Source organism: Carlito syrichta, unplaced genomic scaffold (assembly GCF_000164805.1).
Source record: "Carlito syrichta isolate Samal-C Ts95f unplaced genomic scaffold, Tarsius_syrichta-2.0.1 Scaffold305117, whole genome shotgun sequence".
In the NCBI taxonomy this organism is placed as follows: Eukaryota; Metazoa; Chordata; class Mammalia; order Primates; family Tarsiidae; genus Carlito; species Carlito syrichta.
In genome coordinates this window covers 285,403-296,049 of record NW_007249213.1, presented here as the reverse complement: position 1 = coordinate 296,049, position 10,647 = coordinate 285,403, and the positions used below count along the sequence as shown (strand labels likewise).

General features: G+C 52.2%; 1 protein-coding gene across 1 annotated transcript in view; it reads right to left on the bottom strand.

Annotated features, from left to right (window-relative positions):
- Positions 1–237: 237 nt before the first annotated feature.
- Positions 238–10,647, bottom strand: part of ARHGEF15 (Rho guanine nucleotide exchange factor 15) — a 13,109-nt gene continuing 2,699 nt past the window's right edge. The window contains exons 3-16 of the mRNA XM_021713965.1: positions 9,813–10,142; positions 9,418–9,570; positions 6,679–6,798; positions 6,367–6,578; positions 6,095–6,255; positions 5,781–5,933; positions 5,536–5,665; positions 2,927–3,001; positions 2,724–2,816; positions 2,488–2,648; positions 2,236–2,388; positions 1,972–2,054; positions 1,759–1,863; positions 238–717 (exon numbers count right to left, since the gene is read on the bottom strand). Of these exons, the coding sequence (XP_021569640.1) occupies positions 566–717; positions 1,759–1,863; positions 1,972–2,054; positions 2,236–2,388; positions 2,488–2,648; positions 2,724–2,816; positions 2,927–3,001; positions 5,536–5,665; positions 5,781–5,933; positions 6,095–6,255; positions 6,367–6,578; positions 6,679–6,798; positions 9,418–9,570; positions 9,813–10,142 (2,081 nt within the window). The 3' untranslated portion in view covers positions 238–565. The remainder of the gene's footprint in view (positions 718–1,758; positions 1,864–1,971; positions 2,055–2,235; positions 2,389–2,487; positions 2,649–2,723; positions 2,817–2,926; positions 3,002–5,535; positions 5,666–5,780; positions 5,934–6,094; positions 6,256–6,366; positions 6,579–6,678; positions 6,799–9,417; positions 9,571–9,812; positions 10,143–10,647) is intronic.

The window sequence follows — 10,647 nt, the reverse complement described above, 5'->3', positions numbered from 1 at the left end:
AAGCAGTCCTCCCTCCTCAGCCTTCCAAAGTGCTGGGATTATAGGCATGAGAAGTCCCAAGAAGGGAATCTAATACTTCCTAGACTCAAAGGGCAGGACCAGTCATTGCTGTAGAACCAAGCAGGGTAGCTGCCGGTCTCTTAGGCCCAGATTACCATCTTCTTTAGATGAGTGGGTCCCTGCTCATGCCTATTGGCTATTTTATCCTAGAACTTTATCTCCAATGAGGCCCTTTTTAAATGTCATGACCTAGATTTGTCCTTCTTGGCCCTGAGCATAGCAGGGATACTCGTTGTCTCAGCCAGCCAGCCAGCAATGTTGGCTGCTCTGCCCTAAGCCTCTGTCTCCATTGGCAACACATTCCAACCATCCTCATTCTTTCTTATTGCTATAGGCTCAGGCAGCCCTGTTTTCATTGGCTGCCCTGTCCTGAAGCTTGGTCCCTGTTGATTACCACTAGAGGTGGTGTCTCCACTGACAGTGAATCCATTGGATGGATGAGCTTTTTCCTCTTCATGCCATGCTGCTAGATGTCTCCCAACCTGTACCCCCTCCCCAGCCTGCATTAGGGTGGGGGAGCACTGGGGGTGCCTGAAGAGGGCCCAACGACCTCGAGAAGCCTCTGGTGCTGGCGAAGGTGCTTCCTCCTTTCATGTTCCCCTGTGACTTCACACACCAGCTGGGCAGGAAAGGCCCCAGGAAGCCCCTTCAGCCAACCTAGGGAAAGAGAAACAGGCCTCAGGGGAGCAGGGGCAGGGAGCAGGTGAGGCAGGAAAGGAGGCCCCAGGGAGGTCTCACGCCTTGGGGATAATGGGGAGCGTGGGAATTAGTGGAGAGGCCTGGAGCATCGGTAGAAAGGGTATCAGGTGTAGAGGTGACAGCAGCATCAGAAAGGGTCTGGGTTGCTCCTCTGTTAAGCCCTGAAGTAGTCCACTCATCTCACTCAGAGTAAGAGGGAGAGTCCATACCGAGAGCAGCCAGGACCTGCACGATCTGATCCCTCTTGCCTCTATGACCTCATTCGCTTCTTTCCCTTTCTCGCTCCCACTAACCACATTGGCCTCTTTGCACTGCCTGCTGCCTCCAACTGAGACGCTCTACTCCCAGATTCCGTGTGCCTAAATTACACACTTCCATCAAACTCAAATATCACCATCTCAATGAGATCCACCTCCACCCCCTGTTTAGAATTGTAACTCTGCCCAACCCTGGAATTCCTGACCTCCTTTGTTCTGCTTCACTTTTTTTTTTTTTGGAGTCGGAGTCTTACTCTGTCACCCAGGCTGGAGTGCAGTGACATTCTCATGGCCACTGCAGCCTGGACCTGCTGAGCTCAGGCGATACTTCCACTTCAGCCTTCCAAGTAGCTGAAACTACAGGCGCATGCAACCACGCCCTGCTGATTTTTTCATTTATTGTAGAGATGAGGTCTTGCCAAGTTGCCCAGGCTAATCTTGAACCCGTGGGCTCAGGCAATCCTCTAGCCTCTGCCTCCCACAGTGCTGGGATTACAGGCATGAGCCACCACGCCCAGCTCTTCACTTTTGTTTTTCTATGAATTAATCACCTTCTAACACACTTTGTAATTTACATATCTATTTTGTTGATTCTCTAGTATCTGCCTTCTTCCCTAGAATGTATCTCCAACAGGGCAGGAAGTTATGTTTGTTTGGTTAACAGTGCCTAGAACAAGCAAAGTGGCACTTCCTAGGTGCTTAGTAAATATTTATTGAATGAATAAATGAAAGATTCTCTTACCTTCGGGGCTCTTGTGCAGGTGCTTAGGGGCAGCCCTGGACTCCAGACTCTGTCCCTCAGTCTTGACAGGTGTAGACGGTTCTGAACACAGTTCCTGAGAACAGTCTGGTTGGATGCAGGTGACATTACAGTGGGATCAAGTCTCTTTAGTTTCTCCCTCGTGTTCCCCAAGACTCACTTTTCCTTCCCTCCTCCTCTCTAGGGAATACTCACCACAGTCCTCATAGATGGTATCTGGGGAGCAGGGAAGGGGGCCTGGGGTCGGGAAAGCTCCCAGCCATCGCTGCATGTCTGATCTGGTGGGGATATAGTGAGGCCCAGGAGTTGGCCTCCCCATATCCCCACCAGTTGGCCCAGGAGATTCTTACTGGCAGTGAGACAGGGGCCACAGAGGGGAAAGATTAGGGAAGGAGGCGGTGGGGTCTGAGAGCTCAGGTGAGAGCCCCAAGGGTATTTTCTGAAGGACACTCAACTCACAGGGATGAAGCTTGGAGTAGCCGGTGGGTGGGGCGACCCTGGTGGTTGCTGAGAAGGGAGAGGCGGAAGGTAGGGGGTCCAGATGGGTCTGGAACCTGCTGGGCCTGGACCAGGGAGCGGTGGGCATAGTCCAGAACCTGTAGCCGCTGCCCACTGCCCAGGAAAGAAGACATTCAGAAGGAGAGCAGGGGTCCCCTAGACAGACGCCTCCTCTCCAACCCAGCCTGGGCTCACTCCCTCCCTAGGACCCACCTCTTGGGCTGAGTGACGAGCAACAAGTCGCTAAAGAGCAGCAGGCAGAGGGGGGTGAAGCGGGGGCGCGAGGTGAAGAGCACGCCCCCCCTCCGGCACCCTAACTCCGTCAGCTCCCCCTGCAGCTCCAGGCGCCGTGACCAGGAGACCAGGGGCAGGGCCTGCAAGGAAGCAGAGGAGGCTCTACCTCACAGCTCTGCAGAAGGGCAAGGTGGCGGGTCTGGGCAGGAGCTGACCTTGACTTTGTGGAAGCGCAGTCTTTGAGTGAGCCGGATCAGCTCTTCAGTCTGCTTCATGCGCCCCACCTCAGCACTGCAGCGCTCAATGATCTGGGTGAGAGCAGCCGATCCCGTTCATCCCAGCCGCCAGCCCCCTGCTCCCTCGCGTCTTCCCCTAACGCCTTGTCACCTTTCCCAACCTCAGCCTCCCTCCGGCTCACCTTGCTGACAGCACTCAAGGCCTTCTGGGCATTCTCCTGGCGGCTGGACCCCTCCTCTGTCTGGCGCAGGATATTCTGGGGACAAGGAGGAAGGGTGACTGGGCCCCCTGCTCTGCGGTCCTGAGATTCAGAGGGGCCACAGCTCAGAGGACCCTACCTGACTTGGCAAGATGCTCAGTTTGGCGTTCACAGGGCTGAGGGACCAGCCTCCACAAGGCTGAGAGACCTCACCATTCACCATTTGCATAACCCTGAGCAAGTCCTGTTACCTGGTTGGGCCTCAAGTTCTCCATTTGTAAAATGGAGATAAGCCGGGCTCGGTGGCTCAGCCTGCAATCCCACGCCTTTGGGAGGCTGTGAGTGGACTGCCTAAACCCGCGGTTCGAGACCCGCCTGGGCAACTTGGCGAGACCTCATCTCTACAATAAGTCAAAAAATTAACCGGGCGTGGTAGCACGCGCCTGTAGGTTCCAGCTGCTTGAAAGGCTGAGGCGGAAGGATCACCGGCACCCAGCAGGCTCCCGGCCACTGCACTCTAGTCTGGGTGACAGAGTGAGACTCCAACTCCAAAAAATTAATTAATTAATTTAATTTAATTTAATTTAATGGAGATAATACCCACCTAGCATATCAATAGCATCCTTGTGAGGATTCAAAGAGGTATTACACATAAAGTGCTTAGCATAGTCCTTGGCATATGGTAAATGTTGAAAAGAGGGTGCTATTTTTTTGTTTTGTTTTCTTGGTAGTCTCTGTCGCCCAGGCTGGAGAGCAATGACACACTCACGGCCACCGCAGCCTTTACCTGCTGGCCTCAGGCAATCCTTCTGCCTCAACCTTCCAAGTAGCTGGAACTATAGACGTGTGTCACCACACCCGGTTAATTTTTTGATTTATTGTAGAGATGAGGGCTCACGAAGTTGCCCAGGCTGGTCTTGAATCCCTGGTCTCAGGCAATCCTCTCACCTCTGCCTCCCAAAGTGCTGGGATTACAGGCATGAGTCACCTTGCCCGGCTGCTATTTTTTTTTTTTAATAATTGTTAACCACAAATGTTAGTGCAAATGATATAATGGAGTAGTTAAGAGTGCTTGGATTACAACTTTATCAACTGTTTCTGTAGGAGCTGGGCCAAGTCCTTGTCTATAAAGTTGGATAAGTGGCTGGGCTCGGTGGTGCAGCCTGTAATCCCAGCACTTTGGGAGGCCGAGGTGAGTGGATTGTCTGAGCCCAGTTTCGAGACCTGCCTGGGCAAGTTGGCGAGACCTCATCTCCACTATAAATCAAAAACTAGCTGGGCGTGGTAGCGCGCGCCTGTAGTTCCAGCTACTTGGAAGGCTGAGGCGGAAGGATCCCCAGAGCCCAGCAGGTCGAGGCTGCAGTGGCTGGGAGCGGCCATTGCACTCCAGTCTGGGTGACAGAGTGAGACTCCAACTTAAAAAAAAAAAAAGTTGGATAAGTAATAGTTCCTACCCTCACATCATGGTCAATAAGGTTACACAGGTATATAGGACTTAGAACCATACCTAGAACAGCAACTCAATAACTGTTGCGTTTTTGTTTTTTTTGAGTCAAAGCATCTTGATTATTGAGTTGTCTACTCTGGGGCTAGATAAAGCTGAGTAAGACATAAAGAAGCAAGTCAGGCTCGGTGGCTCAGCCTGTAATCCCAGCACTTTGGGAGGCCGAGGCAAGTGGATTGCCTGAGCCTATAGGTTCGAGACCCACCCAGGCAACTTGGCGAGACCTTGTCTCTACAATAAATCAAAAATTAGTCGGGTGTGGTAGCGCTTGCCTGTAGATCCAGCTACTTGGAAGGCTGAGGCGGAAGGATCACCAGAGCCCAGCAGGTCAAGGCTACAGTGGCCGGAAGCGTGCTACTGCACTCCAGTCTGGGCGACAGAGTGGCACTCATACTCAAAAAAGAAAAAAGAAAAAAAAGAAGAAGAAGCTGATAATCTAGTTGGAAACTCTTCATTCACATAAAGATAACCTCATTGAGTGACCTGGTTGGGGGGAGTCTCTAATTTGCAACAGTATCTTTTTTTTTTCCAGTATCACCCACTAAGGAGCCTTTTAAATATAATTTTCCCTAAATGACCCCCCAACCATGAAATTTTAATTCTACAGATATTTAATTTTATTATAAATCTGTTTATGGACCATGGCCTTTGGAGTACCACAACTATTGGAATATATGAGATTTTTTTTTACTCCCAGAGAACCAATTTTTGCCTCTTTGGAGGTGATATTACCCCTTTGGGAAGTCATGTGGGTAGAAGAACACAGCTGCAGGAAACTACAAAGACCACTCACCACATTCCCCCTGAGACCCAGAGAGGGGAAGGCATTTGCCCAAGTCACTCAGCTAGTTAGTGGCAGAGCTCAGTCTCAAACTCTCATCTCCAGCCAGAGGCCCTTCTCCTGCATCTATACTGCCTCCTAAGCCATTTGGGCACCTCCCGGCTGGGCTTGTTGGGTCCTAGATCGAGAGGTCCAGATTAAGTCGTGATGTGGGTGATGTCTGCATTCATGGTGGGATAGAAAATGGTGATGGACAGACAAGATAGGGCTAGTGGGGCAGAAAAGACCCCAGGCCAGGATGGGTACCTGCAGGAGCATGCGAAGTCTGGTGATGCGCTGAAAGGGTAGCAGCAGAAACGATGGCAGCGGGAGCCGCTCACATTTCGGGAGGCTCTGCAGGCGACGCAGCTCCGCGGAGAAGCGCACGTTTGTGTCCCTGCAGAAGCAGGCCTGGGCAGCTAGTGGCTTCCTGGAGGCTCCGAGGCCCCAGCCTCCTCTGGCCTCAACCCACCCTCCTCCTCAGCTTCCTCTCACACCTCTAGGACACTCACATAAGGCGGCTATAGGTCTCCTCCTGATACTGCTGGTTCCGCACATAATCCACATACACAGAGAAAGGACCCACAGCGTGGGCATGCACCACGTCACACAGGTCACTGATGTGAGGGGAAGAGCGCACCCGGGACAGTAAAGTTCCTAGAAACCTGAAGAAGTGGGGGAAGCAAGCAATGGAGGTGGGCAGAGAGCCAGGTCTCCCGGGTTCTTTAGGGAAGAGCTGGGAAGGAAGGACCTGGGCCTGGGAAGAGAGAAAGGAGTGCTCAGCAGCCCAAGGCCAGGTTTCCTGGGAGGATGGGACCCCACTGACCGCTCACTGACTCCCTGGACTCGCTGCACGTTGGAGAAGAGCGTGTGGTGGTCCCGCGGGGTGAGTGTGTCCCGGAGCGCCTGGCTCAGCACGAAGGTGTCGGTCAGCAGCCGCAAGGAGCGCAAATAGGAGGCCTCAGACGTCACCACCTCGAACAGGCTCTAGGAAGATGAACAAGTAGGAGTGGAAAACCTTGATCACTGTCAGTCTAGGGCCCTGGTCACCCCTTCCCCTAAGCTTGGCCCACCCTGCCCAACCCCAGGTACGCCCACCTCCTGCATGCGCCTCTCCTGGGGGCTGAGGGTGTCCAGGAGGCCACTGGCTCGCACAGCCGGAAGCTCCTGCCACAGGGTGTTGCGAGGTCCAGGGGGCCTTGTGAAGGTGGGTGCATCTCCAGCATTTGCTGGAGAGGGACCCCCATCCTCACCGACCCCCCACAGCTCCTCTGACAGCACAGCTGCTCGGTAGGTCTGGTACAGAGGCTCTAGAGGGCAGACACAGCACTTCAGGGAAGTCCAGTGCCCCCAGACCCATCCCCCTGCTTGATGGTCACAACAGGGTCCCTCAGGTGCAGAGGCCCTCACCGTCCTGCAAGGGCAGCTCCCAGTTCTGCTCCTTCAGCCTCTCCAGCCCTTCCTCATCCCTATGGAGAAAGAGGGGGAAGGGAGTCCCCAGGACCACAGCGGCTGCCCACCCCAGGGGTGCTATTCCCATGATACCAGAAGGGAGTGCTCCCCAGATCAAACTCCAGATTTTTTTTTTTTTTTTTTGAGTCAGAGTTTTGCACTGCTGCCCAGGCTGTAGTGCAGTAGCATGATTACAACTCACACAGCCTCCACCTCCTGGGCTCAGGCAATCCTTCAACCTCAGCCTCCAGAGTAGCTGAGACTGCAGGCACGTGCCATCACACCCAGATAATTTTTAAAAATTTTTATTTTATGTATTCATTTATTTTTGAAAAGGAGTCTTACTCTGTTGCCCAGGCCGGAGTGCAGTGGCATACTCACGGCCACTGCAGCCTTGACCTGCTGGGCTCAGGTGATCCTTCTGCCTCAGCCTTCCAAGCAGCTGGAACTACAAGCAAATGCCACAATGCCCAGCTAATTTTTTCATTTATTGTAGAGACTAGGTCTCACCCAGTTGCCCAGGCTGGTCTCGAACCCCTGGACTCAGGCAATCTTCTGACCCCCACCTCTCAAAGTGCTGGGATTACAGGCATGAGCCACCACACCCAGCCCAGTTATTTTTTTTATTTTTTTATACAGACAAGGTCTTGCTATGCTGTCCAGGTTGGCCTCAAACTCCTGGGCTCAAGCAGCCCTTTTGTCTCAGTCACCTAAAGTGCTGGGATTACAGGTGTGAGCCACAGCGTCCAGCCCAAACTCTAGATTTTTGTGTGTGCCTGTTGTGGGGGGGGGGGCACTGAACTAAGCGGGCACCATTCATTCCTGTTATCTCCTGTTATTTGTGCCTCAGTGTCTCTCTAATTTACTTTCAACAGGATCAGATGCAAACTCTCACACTTTCCCAACCTACCTGCAGTTCTCTGTCTTTCCTGTTATGGTCATTGACACCACTACCCACACCCATTTCCCAAGCTAAAAATCACACTACTAAACGTTTGTTGAGTAAATGAACGGACTTTGACAATGGTGACTCTAAGATGATTAAATAGCCCTGATAAGGCCAGCATGGTGGCTCACGTGCCTGTAATCCCAGCACTTTGGGAAGCTAAGGCAGGAGGATCACTTGAGCCCAGGAATTAGAGACCAGCTTAGGTAACATAGTGAGATCTCATCTCTACAAAAAAAATTAAAAAATTAGCTGGGTGTGGTGGCATGTGCCTGTAGTCCCAGCTGCTTGGGAGGCTGAGGCAGGAGGATCACCTGAACCTAGGAGGTTGAGGCTGAGGTGAGCCGTGATTGTGCCACTGCACTCCAGACTAGACAACAGAGTAAGACCCCCTGACTCAAAAAAACAAAAAAAACCAAAAAAACCCAAGGTAATAGAAGAGATAGTTGTGATTACCAATTGGATTTCAAACAATAATTGCAATAGAGTCTCAAGGTGAAGGAAGGAAATTAAAATGAAGCATTTACTATGGGCCTAGCTCTTTACCCTATATCATACCCTAACTTCATGAAGTAGTTGGTATGCTTATCCCCATTTGACGGAAGAGGACACTGAGACCCAGAAAGGTTAAGGATTTGTATGAGGTCACATAACTGATAAGGGACAGAGCTGAAATGAGTGAAAAGACATAACATAGAGTGAATATACCCAAATAGCAACCTTTTTTTGTTTTGTTTTGTTTTTTGAGTTGGAGTCTCATTCTGTCGCCCAGGCTGGAGTGCAGTGGCACGCTCCCGGCCACCGCAGCCTCAACTTACTGGGCTCAGGTGATCCTTCCACCTCAACCTTCCAAGTATCTGGAACTACAGGCATGCACAACCAAGCCCAGCTATTTTTCTGATTTACTGTAGAGATGAGGTCTCACCAAGTTTCCCAGGATGGTCTCAAACCCGTGGGCTCAGGCAATCCTCTCACCTCGGCCTCCCAAAGTTCTGGGATGACTGGCGTGAGTCACCGCGCCCAGTATGAGCAGTCATTTTAACATTGCGTAGCTTTGTCTTGTTTCTCTAGCAGTTCACTTTAATTTATCCTCTAATCACTAGCCAAAGACAGAACCAGTTTCTCAGAGGTAGCTATTGCTAATTGTCTTAAACCCCTGCCCCAGCTTGTTTTGTCTTGTTTTGTACTAATTAGCTTTTCTATGTCGAGTATTTGCCTCCACTCATCAGCCCTTCATGACCTTCATGACAGAGGCAGACCCCATCACCATGGCAGCAATCATGTGACTGACGCACCCATCTGCCTGCTGTCCCTCTCCTGATGTCAGTACCTGTGCTTGCCTGTCCCCTCCGTGATTATGTGAAGCAGACTACCACCCAATCACCTTCACAACCTGCCCCCATCAAAGGGAAAGTTTAAAAGGCTTTAACCTCAGGTAGCCATTCGCCCTTGCCTTGCTAAGCTATGGCTCCCAGCCCATGTTTTCCTAAGCTTTGGCCACCTCCCCTATCTTGGGGAGGTGAATCTCTTCTCTCTCTCTCTGTCTCTCTCATTTATTTTCTCAATAAACTATATTTTCCAATCTAACTACCGTGCAATTCTTTGCATCCTTCTCGGCACCAGATCGCAAACCAGACCCCCCCCCCCAACATCGGGCCTGACCTAACATTTCGGAAGGCCCGCTGGGTTTTTAACCTAACAATTAGAAACCAGGGCTTCTTGTCTCTAGAGCCCAGCCCTTCTCCCCTTACCTTTGTGGAGGTAAGACTTAGCTAGATCTGAAGGTGAGTCTGCCCTCAGGTAGGAGCATGGTAGGGAAAGAAGGAGAGAGGGTGGGCGTGTTGGATACCTTTCCTCTGTGGCTGCTAGAGGAGCATTCTGAGGAACTTCGCCAGGACTATACACTGGAGAGAGAAGCCAGAGTGAAGAGAGCAAACCTCCAGGATCTCCATCCCCAGACTACTGATCCAACCCCAGCAGAGACGGTCACTTTGAAAACTGTGGTTTCCATCAGCCCCAGAGTAGCAGCTGGCGGAGAGGCAAAGAGCCCACAGCCTGCTGAGGGCTCTAGTTTGTGGGGCTTTAGACTGCCCCACCTCTACCCTGTCCCTTCACACCCCAGAAGTCCACTCCCCCAGCCCTGCACCTGTTTGGATTCCATCTTCGGAAGGTGGATCCAGATCTGGCTGTGGGGGGTCCCCGGAGATGGTGTCCTGCCTCACGCGAGTTGGCTTGGGAGGCTTGAGGGGTGGCAGGAGTTTGTGCTCGGCAGTGGAGCGATAGGACGTGAGGACGACTGGGGGGTGACTGATGCTTGGAGGGTTGGGGCGGGAACGGGAGGTCCGTAGTGGAGAAGCCCGGCAGGGGGCCCTAAGGCCCTCCTCATAACCCCCTACAGGCACCCATCGGAGCTCCAGGCCAGGCCGAGTGGTGTGGCAAACACAGGGGCAGCAGGGAGGGCAGGCCAGGGCAGCATCTGTGGGAGACGGGGATCCTAAGCAGAAAGCCCTTAGGCCCCAGCACCACCCCACTCAGGCCATCCCCCATCCTCAACCTGCCCAGAGACCTGAACATTAAGGTTCAGCCTCGGGCATCTATAAATCTCCTCTACCCCGACTTTCTTCAAAACCTCAGAAATCAGATTTTCCAAACATGAAATCTGTTTTTGAATATTCCCAGTCTTAAAACACTGAAAACAGGCCGGGTGCAGTAGCTCATGCTCATAATACCAGCACTTTGGCAGACTGAGGTGAGAGGATTGTCCTAGCCCACGAGTTCAAGACCAGCCTGGGCAACTTGGTGAGACCTCATCTCTACAATAAATCAAAAAATTAGCCAGTCATGATGGTGCGTGCCTGTAGTTCCAGCTATTTGGAAGGCTGAGGCGAAAGGATCGCCTGAGCACAGCAGGTCGAGACCGTGGTGGCCATGAGCGTGCCACTGCACTCCAGTCTGGGCGACAGAGTGAGACTCCAACTCAA